The sequence below is a fragment of the Eptesicus fuscus genome, chromosome 4 (assembly GCF_027574615.1).
Source record: "Eptesicus fuscus isolate TK198812 chromosome 4, DD_ASM_mEF_20220401, whole genome shotgun sequence".
Lineage (NCBI taxonomy): Eukaryota > Metazoa > Chordata > Mammalia > Chiroptera > Vespertilionidae > Eptesicus > Eptesicus fuscus.
Genome location: NC_072476.1, coordinates 68983040 through 69005142, shown reverse-complemented (window position 1 = coordinate 69005142; position 22103 = coordinate 68983040). Strand labels below are relative to the sequence as shown.

The following is a 22103-nucleotide window of genomic DNA, read 5'->3' as shown; positions in this document are numbered from 1 at the left end:
TTACTGTTCTTCAGAGGAGAAGTGGCTTAGAGTTTTCCAGAAGTAAAGGAAGAGTAGGTGTTAAATGGGGTATCAGATTTAGGGACATTAAATATTCATGGTGCACTGTCCTAGGCCACACTGTAATGTGTTCCTTGTGTGGCCGCCTCCGTATGTGAAGACACACTGTCATGGGAGCGGCAGAATCCTGGGATATCGGGTTGTCCTGTTTCAAAACTGTTCTGAGTCTGGTTCTCCTCCAGCAGATGATAAAATGGCTCTGATGAAGCTGCTGACAGCATTAGTGTTTGGTTTGGCACCAAGAGAGTGAAACCTCAAGTATAATTTTCAGCACATACGAGCTTGTTTTACCTTTTTATGTAAAATATATTTTGAAATGAACATGCCTTGGTATGTACTAGAGAATCTATGGTTTTCCCTTTAGTATACCCCTTTTACGCGCATGGAATGTGCATGATATCCATTAAATCCCAAACAATGTTCGTAAGTTCCTGTTTAATCACGTCAAGAACACCTCAGATCTCACTATATTTCTACTTCTACATACGTAGATAATATTTTATTTTCTTAATGAGAGATAAGTATACTGCAGCTACTCTGAGCTAAACTAAAGTGAGATCAATTCAGTGTGTATGTGACTATGTAAAAAACAGTGGCCATATGTGATTTCTTTGCAAGAGCAGAAAATGACAAAGGCAGTAAGGGCGTAAGAGATGATCTCGCAGTTTGCTTATGATTCCTAATTGATACCATGATTTTAATATCATGTTTGCTCAGTTGATTATAGTTTAATGCCATGGAGAAAATATTCTGCTAAGTTAATTCAAGAAATAAGGTTAAGTGTCTTTTTTTACTTGAGAAGCATGAAACATTTATTTTTTGAACTAAGCCTTTTTGTATTCTGTATTTTCAAAAGCAAACATTTCATCGAATTTACACTAGGGGGCATCTTTGTTTCTTGAAATGAAGACCTTGTTTAGGATCTAAAGAACAGGAGGCTGAATAGTGAAACATTCCCAATTCACATTTTTCTGTGTAAAGCATGTTGGCATTGCAAGGTTTCTGCCTTCAGGTGGGGAATCTTTGTTTCTAGAGGAATTAAATGAAGATGCACATGTGAAGTGACCAGGATAGTGTGTGTACATAAGCACTCAATAGATGTTTGCTTCCTTCCCAGGCCTCTTTCTGTGGTTTAACTTCAAGATAAAGACCAACAAATCTTCAAAAGGCAGACTGCTCAGCAATATGTGCTTTTCAGACTTATGGGCATTAAAAAAACCCCACGAACTTTAAATGTTTATTCATTGGAAAATTTTCCTTTGAAAGTACGTTCTTTTTCTTTTTTCTTTTGAAAGTACGTTTATTAAAGCTGGGGACAGTGAAACTAGGAAGGTCTTAGGATAGAAGCAGCAACAGGGGAGAGCCTAGGTGCGGCTGCTCTGGCTCTGGAAATGTTGCAGGAAAGACATGAGCCCAGGCGGGGCTGCTGCCAGCTCACTGGGAGTCGCAGAAAAGGGGCCGTGTAGACATTATAACTTATTGGAGGTACCAAGTCTACTTCTTCCTAAGGCCTTCCATTTGTCAGCAAGGAATCTCTTTTGTCTTCCTTCCTCTCTGCTCTCATTTCTTGATCTTTAAAAAAAAAAAGTCTAAACAAAAATGTGTGGTGATGTGATAGAGGAAACCACAGAAAACAGTGACATCATTCGTAAGGCAGAGCCCTCACCAGGTGAACAGGAGAACGGAGCCCCGGGGGGACCTGCCACCTCCTGGTGGGGGTGCCCTTTCTAGACCACCACCCAATTACTGTGCCTTTGGAGACTTTTCTGGTGGGGCCAGGAGCGAGGGAGGGAGGAGAAAAGGTGGGACTGTTTTCCCTAACTCTGCAGAGCATTTTACCTTCTTCTAGGCCTCAAGGGCAGGGGTCAGGGTGGGCGAGGCCCTGCTCCAGCTGCTCTCTGTTCTATGCACAAATTCACAAAAGGACCTGCTGTTTGACGTGAACATACTCCAGTTGGGGTTAAAGGGTGAGGCTGGCGTGTATTCTGCACAAAGACACTTTTAAAGTCCTGTTATATCTGATTCTTTGGTCACCATAGGGAGAATTCTGATGCCAACTCTGAGGTGGCACCCCCTTCCCTGTAAACAAGGCAGCAGTCAGGAATGACAGATGGGGGGGGGGGAGGGGAATAGAAGGAGAGGGGACAGCTCCTCCGGAGTTCAAGTCATGTGGAAACTTTAAAAAAAGTTTTCTTATCCGATCTATAATAAATAATTTCCTGTATGCTTTTAAAACACCTGGTTTACATCTATGATAGTACTTATTACTCTGACATATGGTTTAATTAGTTTTGTAAGTATGTTCTCCCCATCTGATTATATTTTTTGAGGTTAGGGATGTGTTATATTTATCTCAGAATACTTTGTCCTTAACCTAGTGCTTTGCATAAAGCAGGCTCAATAAATGTTGAATTGAACTGAAGTAATTATCATATACCTCACTAATTTATAGCATTTTGTTGCTGGAAGAATTAGCATAAAAAATAAATGCATCTAATTAGATCAAGTAAACATTAACTAATTATTTAAAATTAATTAATTTGTCCACAGTCTTGCAACAAACTAATGAAAGAACCAGGGTCTAAGAAATAATTTCCATAATCCTAAGCATTATGATAAACTACATAGTTTCTCATGTATTTCCTATTTCCTCATCATGAATGGACTATTCTTGATTTTTTTTAATATGAATTTTTATGTATGCCTTCTTTGTCCTTACTAACATACATATACACAGAGTGGGGCAAAAGTAGGTTTATAGTTGTTTGTATGGGAAATAATACAATAATTAGTAAATAATAATAATACTACAAAAATAAGCTCCTTTTGCCTACTCACAACTGTAAACCTACTTTTCCCCACACCTGTGTTTATATATCCTGGAAATAAAACACACAAACCAAAGATCAGCATAACTGCATTTCTAGTTTTAACAGAAGTAAAGTCAAAAAGGAGGGCCAGTCTTATCCCATGCAGAGGCGCTAGGTCAAGAAGTAAAAGAGTCCACAGAACACCCAGTTTTGGGTTCCATTTGGAAAGCACTGTTCTGTGCAAAAGTGGGTAAGTTACTAGCCACTGCTTCAGACTCTGATGGTGTCTCCTCTACTAAAGGTTGAATTAGGCCAAAAGGAGGGTAGCTTTTCCTTCGGATTCTGTTTGCAGTTTGGTAGATCCTCCATAATCAGCTTTAGAGATGGCGATCATGTGCGGAGGCACTAGCCCTATGACTGTGAAATTCGTCTGAAATCCTTTCTGCTGTGTCCAGTCCCGTAGTTCTGAGCAGAGAATGTGCAGCAGCTGCAGCAGCACCTACAGAGCTTTTGCACCTTCAGGGTTGCCCAGCCCCACTCCTGGAAATTCTGATTCACTAGGTCTAGGGAGGGTTCTGGCAAATTCTATTTTTAAAAATTCTATAGATGCTTTTAATGTGAAATATTAGTTTAAAAGTCATTGTATTGTATAATAACACCTTGAAAAAAGACACCACATTGTCTTTTTAGTCTCACCAGTGCCTAGCACAGCCCATTGCACATGCTCAGTAACTGTTTATTAAATGAACAAGTGAATTCTATTGCTTCTCTTTTTGTTCTTATCTACCTCTATGGAGGATGAATGATATTGCCTTTGCTTAACACTATACTCACACTAAAAAAAAAAAAAAAAGCTGGGTAGCCAGTTTAGGTTAAATGTAAAAAACAGGTTAATAATGTAAAACCAGGGAGTGAGGTCTAGTGGAGTACAGACATCTAGATAATTTTTAGAGCCTTAAGGACAGACAGCACTAAGCACAGACCTGGGTCTGCAGTGATCCAAGACATTTTAGTAATGAGAGAACTTACAAAAACTATCAAATATGCAACCTAATTCCAGTGTGTTCCTGATGGTGGATGTTCTGTATGAGAAAGTTAGTATTGTAATTTTTGTTTTTGTAATTATGTACATGGGAGTAAAAAAGAAAAAGTTTATTTTTAAAAAATTTTCAAAGAAATTTCACTTCATTTTCTGACTTTTAAAAGATCAATCTATTGAACTCTAAACAGTTGGTCAGAAAAAGAAATTTCACTTCATTTTCTGACTTTTAAAAGATCAATCTATTGAACTCTAAACAGTTGTAATAATGGCTGTATCATTACTTCTAATAGAAGAGCTTCAGAAATAAAATCTGGATATAATAATGTAGTCAAGGAAATACTTACACTCTCACTCTGAAAAGGATTTAAGAAATTTCCCCCCATTTCGCTATCATCCCTTGGAGTGCCCGGTTGATTACTCAGGCTCATATTATTGGGAGAGTTCTGTAAACAAGATTTAGAAAACAAGGCATTGTTGAAGATTTTAATTTCCCTCTTGCATTGTACTGTTTCAAAATTGGAATCTATAGCAGCATCTCTACGGACAAAGCCGACTTGTGATTCTAATCTTAGAGCATGTTTTCTGGTTCATTCTTTGAACCTTGACAAGTACTAATGCTTTCCCAAATGAAAATTAAAAAACACACAGAACACCCGAAATAACCCACCACAACTCTTTTTCTTAGTCTCAGAATCAATATTTATTCAATTTCCCACCCTCAGCTTACAGAGTTCCTAGAACTCTGGAGAGTTTAAAAAACATTTCCAGCAGGGGCATGATGAAGAGCCAACCTACTGACCAGGCATGACGGAATGACACCTTCTCTTGGTAATTTTATTAGTCAAACGTCAAAAGATCACCGTTTTTATAAACATTTCCCTTTCATTCCACATACGGTTTGCTCAGTAACACTATTTTAACCATGATTTTTATATGAACCATAAGGATAAAAAGAAGATAGTTAACAACTATAGTTAAGAACAAGAGAAATACCTTAGGACCTGAGAATACAATATGTGCTTTTAGAGGAAAAGAAGGCTCCGAGATGAACCTGCTTTAGAACCTTTTTCTACCATTAGTTTAAGAGATGATTTACTTTGAAACGTTCCTTTAAGATAAAATGGCTGATATTAGCAATCTAATCAAACACTAAGCAGTACATCACTTCATGTTCTATTTAAATTTGCTAGTCTAATTATTACCGTACAATTTTAGCCCTGTGAGGTTGTCTGCTACTCCACATCTAGAGGAAATACCAACTGAATGGCATTGGCGTACAAAGCACATTCACATTCACACAGTAATGTGACTGTGACTGTGACTGAGGGACTTTGGAGGTCCAATTTACAGACTTGTAAAAAGAAACTTCAAGGTTAAAATTTTTAATTTTTATTTCAAGTGAGAGAAATATTTAATTTTTTTTTCCTAAGCCATTGACATTGTATGCTGTTTTTGGCTGTTTAAAAGAATATTACACTGAGGATTTGACTTAACTCAAGACAAGTTATGTCATAAAATTTAAAATTGTATGAGTGAGAATGTGTGCTTTTTTAAAAATAAGGCTAAGCTGCAGAGCAGACACAGGTACAGGAACCGGTGGCGTTCCGCTTTATGTTGTCCTGCTGCGCACCCCACACCAGCTGGGGAACCATGTTTAATAGCAGAATGAGAACTCCTTTTTTTTCTCTTTAAATGAATTCTTCTTTAAAAATGTTAGTTTTCCAAGTATATTGAAAAGCAAATCTACATTGAAATGAACATGGATAACTTGATTTCCAAAAATACTCACAAAAAATGTGAGTAAAATTTAATTAAATGCAACTAACAAAGCTATACTTATTCATGATTGAAGTTACTAACTAATCAACTATATTGGGAAAGTGGGAATGATAATGCTGACTTAGATAAAAAATAAAAGTAAATTTATACAAATATTTTAAGATTTACCCCAAATCTAGGTCTTTTTGGTGAAGGCAGATTTCTGTCATTTCATATATATGGAGAAATGGATAATCTTAGAATAAAAAATAATCTAGCATCTATCTAAGGGTATGTTAGGATGCACCTGGGCGCTGAAGACTTCTACATATTCAAACAAATCTAGGACATGTGCCCTCTCCATTCCAGTGTAACACTCACATCCCCAAGCTCCTGAGGCGCCCCAGAGGGGCAGCATGTCTGACTGAGTCATGGCGTTCTCAGACGCTGCTGCACTTGTGCCATATCTCATTTCTGGATTTACAATTCTGAAAGTTTATCTAACTTAAAATCTGATTCCTGACTCAAAGTGTTGATTTTAAAATATTTGAAATTTGAAAGTAATATTGCACTACTATTTAAATATCTAGAAAATATTTAGAAGAAATGTTTTAAAAACACTCCCAGTGTTATTATTTTTGTTTTTGGCTGTTTGCACACTTTTGTGTGGGGTTATATAAGAACACCGAGAGGAAGATTAAAAGGACACATTCAACATACAAAACTGAACTAATATCAGATCTCTGAAACCTACTCCTTTCTAGTTCACTGGGTATGTTTGAAAATCTTGAAATCTTTTTTAAAAATCTGAAGTAATCTCTACGAAATGCTGCAAAAACCAACAAGAGTTTCTAATGGGGCGTCTTAAGGAGATTGTGCTGGCCACGATCACTGAGCGACATGATGAAGATGAAGTCACTCAATACAGGCCCCTGAGCAACAGCCAAGACCGTTCCAAACGCCAGGCTGGAGCAGGTCATGAGGGCGGGTGGCAATGAACTGGGTGTACATTTCAGGTAACGGTAGGTATGTTTGTGTGCAGTGCTCAGGAGACTTTATCATAAAGGCAAGAATATAATGCACAAAAAGGGCTTAGGTGGGTCAAAAAGGCACTCCAGTTGCTTAAGCATGTAATTAGGGAGTACAGAGCACAAAAGAATACAAGCAACATTTACTTTTAGCAACATTAGGCATTTTTGGTTGCATTTGCTACTTCAGTTAATGTGTACTTTATTCCTTACTTATACTCTAAGAATTTAGCTTGAAAAACTATAGTTAAAATTATATTAATGCCATTTTCAAAGGATTTTATTTCATTCTCACTCACCTCACCCTTTTTTCAAACTGGAATGCTCCCCCTACTTAAGCTATGACATCATACACAAATGCTATTTTAAGTATTCCTGTGCCTGTGCGTGGGCTCGCACACACCCAGTTTCTTCTGGCTAACCCATTTAATTCATTTAGCTCTCTCTTCTGTGATTTGTACCTTGCAAATATTCTTCCATATCATCTCTTAATTATTGTTAGTTATTGTTCCTTCTCCCACCTATCCCCAGAAATTGCTCCAAAACTTTCAAACTGCTATTTAAAAGGGGAAATCTTGTAGAAATTTGGGCTCTGTCTATAATTGGAAGAAAATAATATTGACAGTATTCTAAGCCCCTTGGAAGTGAATTTTGAATTGATTTCTCACAGGCAATAGCAAGGTTTATAGAGTGTCATTTTGACTTTGCCATTTGCCCCAAAGAACAAACTGCCAGTCCTGGTTCCCCCAGGGGGTTCAGTGAGCGAGAACTCAGGCTCGCAGCTGAGATGATGGCAGAGATCTGTAGTTGTTAATGGGCAACCCTGCAAATGGTGTGGAATATTGAACTGGAACTAAGGTTCATGAGGTTAGAAAGCTTCAGGTAGGAAAGATTCCTTTGATAATTTATTAAGCATGACATGATCAGATTGTGCCTTCTGATTTTTTTCAAACTAAAAAATGTAAATGTTAAGTATCTTAATGTGAACTGCAGAATTTATTTAGGTGAATTCCTTCTAAGAAAACAACCATATGCTCCTCTCTAACCCTAACTCCTAAGACAACTCCAAGGCATAATAGCTTGGTTCCACTGATTAAATGAATGACTCCTCAGTTGCAAAAGGGGTGACAAGAATTTCACTTTTCATTAAAAAAGGCTTCTAGCCCTAGTTGGTTTGGCTCAGTGGATAGAGCCTCTGCCTGCGGACTGAAGGGTTCTGGGTTTGATTCTGATCAAGGGCTCATGCCCGGGTTGCCAGCTCGATCTCCAGTAGGGGGCGTGCAAGAGGCAGCCAATCAATGATTCTCTCTCATTGATGCATTCTCTCTCTCCCTCTATCCTCCCTCTCTGAAATCAATAAAAATATATTTTTAAAAAAGGCTTCTAAATTAAAGGTGAATTCTGCATTATGAGAAAGATGCATATAAGTTTTACTAGGTAATCCTCAACTGAGCAAGAGTCATGTTAAAACTCTTTGTTTGGAGCCCTGAGCTCATTTCGCCAGTGGAACAGTGCTGTCAGAGGGGAGTTGACAGTGTGGGTTCCTAGCCTTGTTCACAAAAGGTAGCATAATGAAAAGGAAAACATTTAGTATCTGTACAGTGCTTCCTAGCCCTTAGCATATGGTTCTCAACAATTTTATGAACTAGGTAAGAAATGAACTACAAGCTCTACCTCTTATTTTAGAGCGAAGAAAGCAAAGCCTAAGAGAAATCAAGTAACATGTTGCCACCAAAACTTGTAAGTAGTAGAACCAGGCTTTCTGATTCTCAATTCAGAATCTTCACCTTACATATAAAATGCATAAAAAATAGAAAAAGAATTGAAATGGTACTAAAAAACAACACTTAAAATGGAATAAGAAATTTAAAAAAATATATGTAATATTGATGCTTGATAAAATACAGGTTTAATTGGGGAACTGGGGAGAAGTAGCTGGAGACCCTAAGAGGGATTTTGAACCAAACTGCTAAGCAGTAGTGGTCAAGATTATCTTCTGATTCACAAGCAAGGGTGTCCAGGAAAAGAATAGGATGGGAGGGATCAAACCCAGGAAAAAGGCAGACAAGAGTTTTGTGCGGCAGTTGGACAGCGTTGGAAAGGAAGAAGGTGGGAAACTGAGTTGGTGACAATGTGCATAGCTTGGAGTAAAAGACAAATAACTAGGCAGTGAATGGAAAGAGGTGGGGAGAAAAATAATTGGGGTGGGGGTGGGGGTAATACACATGATGCTGCTGACTAGGGAAAAGGTGACTGGAGACATGACGGGCTCTGATGGCACCGTCACCCTGACAGCCTTGGGCAGGCTGGTGCAGGAAGGAGCTGCTTAGGAGCTCATCTGAAGGTGGATGCAACTAGTCATTTCTAGTGCATTGCTAAGTGGCTTATAGATTACTTGGAGATGACGATTATGTTAATTGAAATGTATTTGAATTCTGATTTGAAAAAGTTTTTCCTTATTGTTTTTGTTTGGTCTCCTTAGTTATATTGAGCTTCCGGAAGGCAAAGACCTTATCTTGTTTACCTTTGAATTTTGAGAGCCTAGAAGAACGCCTTGGCAGCACTGATGTTTACTGAATGAAGGAACTGCTGCCTAAGTATGAACCACTTGAGGGCAAAGATTATGTTTGTACTTAAAGAAGTCTATCGTATCTCCCCACCGTGCACAAGGCAGTACCCAGTACACAAAAGTATACAATGGGTGGCTCACTGATGCTTAAAGAATAAGCAATACCTCACTAGGCAAGAGAATGTGATCAGCAGCATTGTTTCCCAGGAAAAAAATTTGTCTCTGGGAATGGGAATGGGAAAATAAGCATAGAAGGAACAGCAACAGACCTGATATGGGGCAGATTAGAAGATGGTATTTAATTTGGCCTTATGGCACTATTTAAACATTTCAAAGTACTTAATAAGTTACCAAGTACTCTCCAATATAGAGTTGTTTACAACTATCTAATGTACAAAGTTATGGGTTGCAGTGGAAATTTTAGAAGATGGCCTTAAGTAGTTCGGATGATGCCACTTTTGTGTAATGAAGAATCCTCGTTAGATACGAGGGTATGCTACTGAAACCTAACGTTAGAAATTTCACTGGTGACCACAAAGCACCATTCGGCTAGTATCAGTGGTTAGGCACCGAAGGGAGCTGATGTAATCACAGACATCGAACTGGTGACGGAGCTTCCCAGAGAAAAGGCCCTGCTGGAGTTTTACAGGGACTCTGACTTTGAAAATGGACTTTTGAAGGCTTACCCAATACTATTTCTCACAGAAGTAAGCTAGTGCCGTTATAAACATTTACCTGTTTTTAGAAAAGAAAAAGGCCTTCCTGATTGATCCTTGACACGGACATCCATAGTGTATGTGGGACATATAAGCCAGATGTGTAGGTGTAATGTCAGAATGCCAATTAAACTCTCTCTCACTCTTTTTCCTTTTTAGCTTGAAGTATTTAAAAGGTTTTGCAGCTCAATCTTATTTTATTTTCCTTGGCATTGGGAATTTCACATTATTCTACATGAAAATAAATTAGAAGTAGAATTAAAAATTTAAAGTCATCCTTTAATGAATTTCTGTATTGATATAAAGTAGACTTCTAAGAGTCATTCTAGTGGTAGTTAATAATTAGTTCTTATCAGCCATTCTAAATATATTTTTGATCCACAGAGAACTATTTAAAATTCATCATGACCTAAAAAGTATTTAGGTACTCTTCTTCAAAAAATATAAGGCATCTTAGCAAAGGATTAATTTTAGATACTCAAACTCTTGAAGAAAAATGCAGACACATGCTCTTTGAAGGCTTACTTTCCTACTTGTATTACTATAATTTTCCTCTAATTATTTTCATACTCTATTTTGGGGAACTAGAATAATGATTGGGGACATCAGCATTTCCTAAGGAAGGTTTGAAAGACAAATGAGATGTGTAAACGCAATGGCCTTATAACATATAATAATCACTTTTTCAAATTTACCTCTTCTCATGTTTCTATAGACTTCTTTACATTTTTAAAAAATTACCTAAATTATGTCAGTTTGCTTTACAAATATATAATAACATAACATGATTAAATTGGCTATTACTTGGGTATCCATTAATCAGGGATAGTGCATACTGTAAATGAACCTTAGCATGGTTAGGAACATTCGTGAAAGATTCATATTTACCCTTTCCCACAGATTATATACATTAATATTTTAAACTTGCAGTTAGTTAATTATATCTCACCTTCTACTTTCAAACTCTTGTTTAAGAACAAAATTCATAAGGTGACTCTAATAATCTTAATGAGAATTCTGTGTGAAATAAAATACAGACAAAAACCAATACAGAATACATAGTACCCACCTTGGAAATACTGTCCATATCTCCCGAGCCTGAAACAAAGTACAAAAGAAAATAAAAAAGTCTTTATGAGGTACTGATTTCATTTATAAATTAAGTACTTCTTTAATACGCAAACTTTTGTTGTATTTTCCAGTGTACATCTCCTGAATTTTTAATCTTAAAAAATTCCTTTTTTTACACTGAATGGTAAGTATCATTTGATGGTAAATACACGGAAGAGTTGAACCTCTAGTTCCTAATCATTTAGGAGTTTTTCTGTTTGTAATGGCAGCATAAAGGAAACAATTGTTATCATAAATTCCTGTTAGTAAAATAATGGAGAGATTTATATATACTACCAAATTCAAATTTTTATTATGTATGTATATATGTGTATGCTTTTAACTAGAAAGCAAGAGAGAAATCTCTAAGTATATTTTGTGACATTATGCTTCTAAATCTGATAAAATATAAAAAGGACATTTTCAATAATACCCAACAAGATTCTGAACCACATTTTAGTACAATAACCAAAAGCAAAGTATTTTAAATATATCACATATTTGACAGCAATCAATATTCACAGCAATCTATCAAAAGTAAAATGTCTTCAAAATATAATATTATTTTATTTTGATTCTTGGGAGAAATGAATAAACAATAATAATTTCTTATTTAAGCAATGGAATCATACATTATACTTACTGGCATAAAGAAACAATAATCAGATCTTTGCCCCAGTATTAGTTTTATTTTAAACTAGAGGCCCAATGCATGAAGTTCATGGTAGGGAGGAGGTGGCGCGGATGAGGGGGGAACTTCAACCCGGCCTGTGCCCTCTCACAATCCGGGACCCCTCGGGGGATGTCTGACTGCTGGTTTAGGCCAGATCAGCAGTCAGACATCCCTCTTGCAATTCGGGACCCCTCGCTCCTAACCTCCCACCTGCTCGCTCCATACCGCTTGGCTTGCTGCTGCTTAGTGCTGCTGTGGAGGTGGAGAGGCTCCCGCCACCGCTGCTGTGCTTGCCAGCCCTGAGCCCGGCTGTTGGCTGAGTGGCACTCCCCCTGTGGGAGCGCACTGACCACCAGGGGGCAGCTCCTGTGTTGAGCGTCTGCCCCCTGGTGGTCAGTGCGCGTCATAGCGGCCGGTTGTTCTGGTTGGTCCCTCGTAAATGTCGCTGGGCTTTTATTATATAGACTAGAGGCCCAGTGCACGAAATTCGTACACGGAGGGGGGTTGTCCCTCAGCCCAGCCTGTACCCTCTCCAATATGGGACCCCTCAAGGGATGTCCGACTGCCCGTTTAGGCCCAATCCTGGTGAGACATCACTCTCACAATCCAGGAATGCTGGCTCCCAACTGCTTGCCTGCCTGCCTTCCTGATTGCCCCTAACCGCTTCTGCCTGCCAGCCTGATCACCCCCTAACCACTCTGCTGCCAGCTTGTTTGCCCCCAACTTCCCTCCTCTGCCAGCCTGGTCACCCCTAACTGCCCTCTCCTGCAGGGTTGATCACCTCCAACTGCCCTCCCTTGCAGGCCTGGTCCTTCTCAACTGCCCTCCCTTGCAGGCTGGGTGCCTCCCAACTGCCCTCTCCTGCAGGCCATCTTGTGGTGGCCATCTTGTGTCCACATGGAGGCAGGATCTTTGACCACATGGGGGCAGCTATATTGTGTGTTGCAGTGATGATCAATCTGTGTATTACTCTTTTATTAGATAGGATAGAGGCCTGGTACAGGGGTGGGGGCCAGCTGGTTTCCCCTGAAGGGTGTCCTGGATCAGGTGGGGGTTCCCTTGGGGCGTGGGGCGGCCTGAGCGAGGGGTCTGTGGTGGTTTGCAGGCCGGCCATGCCCCCTGGCAACCCAAGAGGAGGCCCTGGTATCTGGAATTTATTTTCCTTCTACAATTGAAACTTTGTAGTATGGAGCGGAGCCAAGCCTGGGGCTCCCTCTGAGGTCTGTTGGGATTATAATTGAAACTTTGTTGCCTTAAGCCGGTGGGCCCGGCCAGGGTGTGCGGAAAGCTTTGCTTCCCCTGTTGCCAGCGGCAACCCTGGCCTGCTCTCTCAAGTTCCATTCTGCCGCCCTTTGTTTGAATTTGTTTACCTTCTATAATTGAAACTTTGTAGCTTGAGTGGAGGCTTAGGCCTGGCAAGGGCAGGCGAAAGCTTGGCTTCCTCTGTTACCTAGGAAACCTTGCTCTCTGTGGCTGTAGCCATCTTGGTTTGGGTTAATTTGCATGCCTGCTCTGATTGGATGGTGGGCGTGGCTTATGGGCGTGGTTTGTGGGTGTGTCGGAGGTATGGTCAATTTGCATATTTGTCTATTATTAGGTAGGATTAGTTTAACAATTAATCTTCCTTGCATAAAAATATTATAGTGTTTTATAGTACAGCATTCAGTCAACAGTCACAAATAAAGTTAGGGCTTATTAACATGATTAATTTATAAATAAGCAGATATAATAGCTAAACACTGAATGTACATGTGCAATTATGCACATATATAAATATGCACAATAAAGTTCATTACAGAGGTGATAAACCACATGCCAAGAATATGTGAAACTCTTCTGTAAATTCTATTGTAGTGAATAATATAATTGAGAATGCTTTAAGACCAAATATCATCTTTTTTGTGTAGTTAATTCTCTAAATTAAAAGATTGCAAAGTAAATTATTTTGCAAGAAATTAGAAACTAAAATTCTAGAATGGTACTGTCCGTTAGGACTTTGTGTGATGATGGAAATGTTTTCCTGTGTTGTCCGTTATGGTAGCCATTAGCTAGTTGTGGCTCTGTGCACCTGGTACGTGGCAGTGCAACTGAGGAACTGAACTAGTATTTTATTTATTTTTAATTTAAAATTAAATAGTCACACATGGCTAGTGGTTACCATAATTGGACAGTGCAAATTCAGACTTTGAAATATAGGTAAAATAAGTATGCATCCTTTAAAGCAGAAAAATCTACCAATGCATTGCAAATGATTTTTTGATTATTGAGGTTACATAGCTTTTCAAAGAATCAGAGGAGGTCATTTCGTGACCTTGGTGGGGTTGTGAAATCTGTGTATAATCTAAATTACTCATGGGCATAGTTTCTCCATCTAAGTAAAAGAAGGTCCATTTCAAAAGAAAAAAGAAAAAGATCACAAACCTCCACGTCCATCAGCAACTCTTACATTAGTTTATAATAATGGTACTTAAACACATAAACATAGAATATATATTTTTTTGGTTTTGCATTTGGCCTGCCTATACACGTGGGCTCTGTGACCTAGTCAATTTTGTACCATTTGTTTCTGTCTCTCACTATTGTGAAACTTTGTGTTCACCTTACAGATACTTGGCTTCGTTTGGCAAGAAGGCATTGTTTACGAAGTAGGTTTTCAACCAGTAGTCACACGACTTGAAATCAGCTCTATCACTGAACACACACACACACACACACACAAAAAAAAAAATGTGGACAGTTTTCTCTCTTAAGAGAATCATTCAAATTATCCAGAATATGATACCAATTTTATTTTAAAATAGAGACAAACATTAAAATACTGATAAAAGTTAAGATCCTTGCAAAGAACTAGTTGCTCTGAGATGGTATCTATAGACCTTTGGAAACAGACACCTGTTGGGAGGATACTGCCGTCCTGCAGGCAAGAATGCATGATATACATGTCCAAATCAGCAGTGCTCCTTTTATCACTAAACACCCAGATTTGATAGGTTAAAGGAAATACCTGTGAATATGAGCTAGGTTAGAACAAATCTCACATTTCTGATTTTCAATTCCTCTATAGTCATCATAAACAATACACTGTAGATTAAACTATCAGGATGAGGTAAAAGGTGAAGCATTTCAAAATGAGTTTCTGTACACAGAAGAACTTTGCAAACTGTAATGCCCACTATGTAGAATGAAGGTTTTGTTTTGAATTTATTTGTAATATCCTTACCTAAAGAGCCATTCATGTGATGTGACTCCATTCCTCCCAATCCACCCATGGGTCCATCGGAACCAGGGCCCATTGGAAACTATTTAAAAAATGAAGAAAAAAGCGATGAGAACATTGAAAACAATTGTTTATATCAATGTTAAAATATCTGTCTTTAACATTTTAAGATAATTCCACAACTTATTTTTATTTTCAAGTTATAGAGATTATTTTCTGGATATTGTCCAGCCTTATAGTCTCTAACTGACTGCTCTACCTCCCCCATCTCATACTCTCTCTGTTTGGACCTTCAGACTAATCCTTGTTCAGAACCACATTTTTCTTCTTCAGGTGTCCTCAAGCAGGGAGCATATACAGTCAGTGCAAAGGATAAACATTCTCTTCTATGCTACTGCCAAATTGTGCTATTATGAACAAGAGGTGATTTTTATGAAGTTGCTAAGATGATTAATACCTTGTTAATAAGAATGATCCAACATTATTATACCAACAATAATTTTTTAGCAGACAATCTATTTTTGTTCAAATGGACATAAGTAATTTCATCTTAAAGGTTAAATACAGGGCATGGCAAAACTAGGTTTATTGTTGTTTGTATAGAAAGTAATACAATAATTAATAAATCATAATACAAGAATAAACGCTGTGTTTTACGTACTTACAACTGAAAACCTACTTTTGCCCCGCCCCTTACATTCAGCTCCTTGGGGAGAGCTGAATATAGCTAATTCTCCTTGGCAGTCTCAACTATGTCAGTTCAATGACAATCATTCTACAGCAGTTATAATTAACATTTTAAAAAGCAGTGGCATTAACTTATTTTATTTTCAAGTGAAATCTTACTTTAGAAGCCTGGTAAAAAAACAGATGTGAACAGATGTGCTGTGGCAGAGCTGGTGGTGGCGAGCTCACGGCCTGCCCACTCCATCTTTCCCTCATCTCCCTGAAATACTTTTGAGGAAACTCAGATCCCAGTTTGAAGATAAGCTATCCATATTATCTTATTTTTACAGTAAAGACAACCTACTGAAAACACTTTGCTCTTAAAATTTCCCATGCCAAAAGCATTTCTTCCATGTTGTATGGTAGAGAATACTGAATGCGATGTGTGCATGTGTATGTGTATTTATGTGTGTAGATTGGGCAGCGGTAGCTACTAATCACATGGGCTTTCGGGGGGAAAACAATTCCCCTCAGCAGATAACCTGTATACCATCAACTGTGTGGAAATAAGATGGCTATCCATCATCTATGATGATACAGATTACACGTTATACATTTTCTCAAAATAATGTCAATTCTGTTTCCGAAAATTTTGTTGCCTAAAAGCACATGGATTGATTTTTAGTAAACAACTTGGAATGTGTATGCCTTAACTGATAAGTCAAGGAAATTAATTTTGGACTTACAACTGCTATTCAGCCTTTGTCAAAAGCATGGTTCTGGGCTTAGAAACTGGTGCTGGTGAGGCCAATAGTCCAAGGACTTAGTTTGGTCTTTTTATTTGGTCCCCATAGACTATAACTATATGTACATGAAGCACATACAACTCCAGGCCTAGCCCTCAGCAGGAATTTTCTTTTACTACCTCTGGCTGAGATGAATGACATTTGAAAAAGTGACATGTTCACCTACTGTTCTTGGATCTCTTATCTTTGGATGGAGTTAGAGATCCAGAGTGGAACATACTTGGATGATGTCAGCTTAGCTGCCCCCAGAAATGTCTTCAGTACCATATGCTCTGGGTTTCCTCCTTTGCTCCCTCCCTTTCAAAAACCAAGTTTTAAGATATGAAATTGCAGTGTAAAAATTTTTCTATTTTTTTGCTGAATTTCCAAAATGAACATTGTTCGTTATCATATTCAGTATTCTTTAAAATATCTGTGAAAACACATTTAGACATAATTGATAGGAAATTGTTTATTTTCCTGAAAAGCAATTTATTTGATGCTATAAAGAGAACAGTGATAACTGGAGGCAGTACTGCTTAACAGGAACAATATGCAAGTCACAAATGTGAACTTGCATAAGTAAATTTAGATTTACTAGCAGCCATGTTTAACAAGTAAAAAGAAACAGGTGAGGATAATTTTAACCCTTTGCACTCGCTTGCTTTTTTCTCGATTCCTTTATTCTACTCAGGATTTAATTTTTTAAATACCCTAGATTTTACAAAGCGTGGCAGTAGAATAAAAAACTGGAGTTTCTTTTCATACAAACTTATTTATTTGGATTTTTTAATATTTCAAATTATTGATACATTCAAAGAGTAATTTGCACTTGACATCCGAGTGCAAAAGGTTAATAATATATTTTATATCAAAATTATTATCACTTCAACATATAGTCGATATACAAATTTTAATGAGATATTTTACATTCTTTTTTTATACTAAGCACTCAGTGTGATACTGACAGCACATCTCCTTTCAGACTAGCCACTTTCAAGTACCATCCCTACTGGACAGATTTACAGTTTCCCTTCTGTCTTTACTGCTAGGAAGCTCTATTATAATAATTATTTCATTCTCAGTTTTCAGTACCTATGAAAATTCCTTTATGCCTTCTTCTTTTTCTTTAATTGAACTACCCTATATTTATTGTACATATCTGTGTAGTAACTATATTCTGTTAGAAATATGTTTTGTTAACATGTAGGTCTTGTATCATAGATAAATAAAATATCATTTTCTTGTAAGTTTTTGTGGAAAAAATCACAACCATATGCTTTATTAAAACATCCAAATTCTTTCAGCAGAACTGCCTCAGGTCCATGTTTAAACTCCGGATTTCAAAATCTAGAGAAAAATAAGTATATCCAACTTCCTTATTTCTTGTCAAGTTTCTCAGGATAAAAAAATAATAAAATATGATCACAATGAAAAAATTAGTAATGCTAAAATGAGGTAACAATTATACATTACCTGTCATTTTCAAATAGTATTAATTATTAAGTACTTGAGATAAAATAAGACTATACACCAACATTTTATAGTTAAATAGGTTTACTTTTACATTTAAATTATATTGATATGAAATATTTTATATGTTATATATTGTATTTTTTTCAACTCAGAACATAGATTTTTATTTTCTTGATATCCAATAAGCACCTGGATTATAAAATATAAACCTTAAAGAGTATCCAAGAAATGGAATGCACTAAGAGTTTGTCTTCGGATACATTACAAAATTTTTTTTTTATATATATTTTATTGATTTTTTACAGAGAGGAAGAGAGAGGGATAGAGAGTTAGAAACATCGATGAGAGAGAAACATCGATCAGCTGCCTCTTGCACACCCTCTACTGGAGATGTGCCCGCAACCAAGGTACATGCCCTTGACCGGAATCGAACCTGGGACCCTTGAGTCCGCAGGCTGACGCTCTATCCACTGAGCCAAACCGGTTTCGGCTACAAAACTTTTTAAAAATTCATACTTACATTAGGCCTGTTAGGTCCAGGAGGTACTGCGTTCATTAAAGTATACATGTTGTCTCCAGAGTTGGTTGAATCTGAAACAAAATATTACTTAATTAATATCTTTCTTTATAATCTATATCCAACTCATCACAAAGTAATAATCTAAGATGATCTGGACACCGAACTATTGTCTGTGTCCATGGACTATGCATATATGCATATAAATTCCCCGGTTAATGGTTAATCTCTCCCCACCCACTTTTACACCCCTGCCTTCCCTCTGAGATTTGTCAGTCTGTTCCATGCTTCTGTGTCTCTGGATCTATTTTGCTCCTCAGTTTATTTTGTTCATTAGATCCACATATGAGTGAGATCACGTGATACTTATCTTGCTCGGACTGGCTTATTTCACTTAGCATAATACTCTCCAGGTCCCTCCATGCTGTCTCAAAGGTAAGAGATCCTTTTTTTTTTTTTAATACTGCTGACTACTATTCCATTGTGTAAATGTACCATAGCTTTTTTTATCCACTCATCTATTGATGGGCACTTGGGCTATTTCCATGTCTTAGCTATTGTAAATTGCACTTCTATGAACATAGGGGTGCGTATATTCTTTCTGATTGGTGTATCAGGTTTCTTAGGATATATTCCTAGAAGTGGGATCACTGGGTCAAATGGCAGTTTCACATTTAATTTTTTTTTTCAGGAAACTCCATACTGTTTTCCATAGTGGCTGCATCAGTCTGCATTCCTACCAGCAGTATTAAATAATGATTACAGGAACACCCTTCTATTTTAGTTAAGAAGATTAAAAAAATTTTCCACACTACATGGTAGATCTATTAGCTAATTAATAAATATCTACATATATGCAGGATAAATAATATTATAGGTACATGTACATCTATCTTAGTAAGGTAATAGATTGGTGGGTCAGATTTGCTATATTAAACCTAATGGATCCATGCATTTCATGTGTTAACTTATGCAGACTTTTTCTAAGTTTTGAGATTTGGTACAGTCTCAAGGAATCTTTTAGTCAGATAATTATTGGACAATTCATACAGATCAATACAATTTGCATCCTGATTATATTTTACCTACATAACAGAAATTTTCTAAATGCTTAAAGCAATTGGACAACAAGGTGTTTAAGAACATGATTTCTTCCTACTTGCTACCTCTACTCTATTCCTTATCCATCAATGAGACAATGAATACTACTAACTTTCAGAACAATTTCTCTATTTTATTCTAATAATCAAATGCCAATGTGGCCAGTCTGATTACAATACCTGCTGGACTAGGCATGATGGGTGTTCCTGGTGGCCCTCCACCTCCCGGAGGACCCTGTAATTATACAAAATTTCAGTAAAAATAAGGCATTTAATTGAATAATATAAACAAACACAGACGAAAAGTTAGACTTATTTTAATAGTAATACAATTTGAAAATGACTTTTCCCCATAATTTATTTTCTTTTAATGTACAGTCATTTTAATCTTATGCAAAATATAGTTCAGTTTAAGTATGTTGAGATTGTTTTGACAAGTTTCCCAAAACAATGAGCCTATAAACTGATTTACTATTCATGACTTAATCACACCAGGTATAATGAGGTTAAGGAGAAGCCATTTAATCAGGTTTTTACAAACCCATAAAAGAGAAGTAATTCATGTGTATTTGTGATTTAGTTCATTGTAATTTTCTCATGTTTTGTATCCGTGGCTCTTATAGGAAATTAACAACCAAAAGGTATTTCTGTGTTTAAGAAGTACATTGATTCTATTTCTTTCTTCTATCAGTATCAACTGTAAACCTCCTGGAGCATTGCACCTTCATCTGTCATATCACATCCATCAGAAATGAGAGGCAATGCTGACTAACGCTGAGAGTTACTAAGGCTGCAGCCACACAATCCACCTGAAACGGAGATTAGGTAATTCCAAAATTATTCAGTAATTTCAGATGTACAGTAGTCAAAATAACTAGTAAGTGGCTAAAGTTTCACTTCATTCTGAGTGTGCAGACAGAGTCTATTGATTATTTCAAATGACATATGTAGTTGCTATTTAATAAGCAATTTAAATTCCTACTCAAATAAACATCTTCAATTTCACAAAACTACAAGGTGTCCCAAAATGTATACACACTTTGAATAATTATTAATTCCAATAGGTGAAATCTGAAAATAAAAAAAAATCAATTGAGCTATTAGCTATTAAGTGTGTATACATTTTTTGGGACACCTCATATATATCAGGCTTATTCTTAAGTGATTTTAAGAAAAAATAGGTTTTATCCCATTTTTCTTACTTTAATTTTTGTTTCATAGAAAATGTGAAAAATATGAGACTTCTTTAGTTTGTATAACTTAAGGAAACAATGAGCACAGGTCCAATGCGGCGTGTGCTTTTCACTATATTCACACCACACTGTTTCCATGGAGGGTCAAGTACTCCTTTTTCCTACTCCAGTTAGCCACCACTTCTGAACATTTCTTCAGGAAAGATTTTCCTTTTTACAATCTTATCCTTGCTTCCCTGTGAGGCAGTCCCCCTTAAATACAGGGTGGGGCAAAAGTAGGTTTACAGTTGTGAGTATATGAAACACAGAGTTGATTCTTGTGTTATTATTAATTAATTAATGTATTATTTTCCATATGGACAACTGTATACCTACTTTTACCCCACCCTGTGTTATAATGGCCTTGAGATGCAGCAAGGATTATATTGTGATGATGGTTAAAAGGTCATTTGCAAGTTCAAGAGCTCATGTAAAATCTGCTCATTTGATTTGAGGTATATATGAATTATTTAAAAAATGTAATAAGTCCTAAACGTTAATAAGAAAAATAAGTATTTTAAATTTCTAAGAATGAAATAATAACTTAAAATATCCCTCCTCATTACCAGTAATTTTTTTTTTTTTTTTTTTTTTGCTATTTGGTTATCTTTGTGATTGGGAGAGTTAAATGCCTTCTTAGTCTTTGTGTGTGGGAGGTGGAGAAGTAGGGGCGTAGATTATCCTCCTGAAGAACTGCAAATTCAAGCATATCATTGTGTAACTGGGGAAGGCTTTCTTCATGATTGGGCAGAGTGTATTGTACAGGTTTACAGAAACATATGCTAAAGTAAGACAGTACTCAGGGCAATCTTAGCCAGATTGATAACTGTTTCACTAATGAACATCAACATATGTACTGAGGTTGGCAGACGAAACAACTCAATACAAATCAGATGTTCACATCTTGGCCAATACACAGGGGCTCTTCTTAACATCTGGACAACAATTTCATTGCCCAAATAAAACGTAACATCAATTCTTATGAGCAAAGAAACCCAAATGTACTTACTACATAATTCCCAGGAGATGCTGAGGAGTATGGTATCTGGAACATAAACAGGACAAAAAAAGAGAAAAGTTTGATTTTTGTGACAGTATGGAGAATGACCTAAAATGAATCTATTTTATAACTTTTATCAAGTTGTTGTTTTTTAAAATTTTTAGATAGTTTTTTTTATTGATTTCAGAGAGGAAGGGAGAGGGAAAGAGAGACAGAAACATCCATGGGAGAGTATCATTGATTAACTGCCTCCTGCACGACCCATACTAGGGATCGAATCTGTAATTCAGGCATGTGCCCCAACCGGGAAGCGAACTGTGACCTCCTGGTTCATAGATCCGACA

General features: G+C 37.0%; 1 protein-coding gene across 13 annotated transcripts in view; it reads right to left on the bottom strand.

The window, feature by feature from the left end:
- Positions 1-22103, bottom strand: part of SSBP2 (single stranded DNA binding protein 2) — a 221967-nt gene that overhangs the window by 3872 nt on the left and 195992 nt on the right. For 12 of the 13 annotated variants that reach the window (XM_054715106.1, XM_054715107.1, XM_054715109.1 and 9 more), the window contains 6 exons: positions 21769-21804; positions 19708-19762; positions 18431-18501; positions 14987-15065; positions 11053-11081; positions 4257-4355 (listed from right to left, as the gene is read on the bottom strand). In XM_054715106.1, the coding sequence (XP_054571081.1) occupies positions 4257-4355; positions 11053-11081; positions 14987-15065; positions 18431-18501; positions 19708-19762; positions 21769-21804 (369 nt within the window). The remainder of the gene's footprint in view (positions 1-4256; positions 4356-11052; positions 11082-14986; positions 15066-18430; positions 18502-19707; positions 19763-21768; positions 21805-22103) is intronic. The other variant, XM_054715108.1, reaches the window with a different exon arrangement.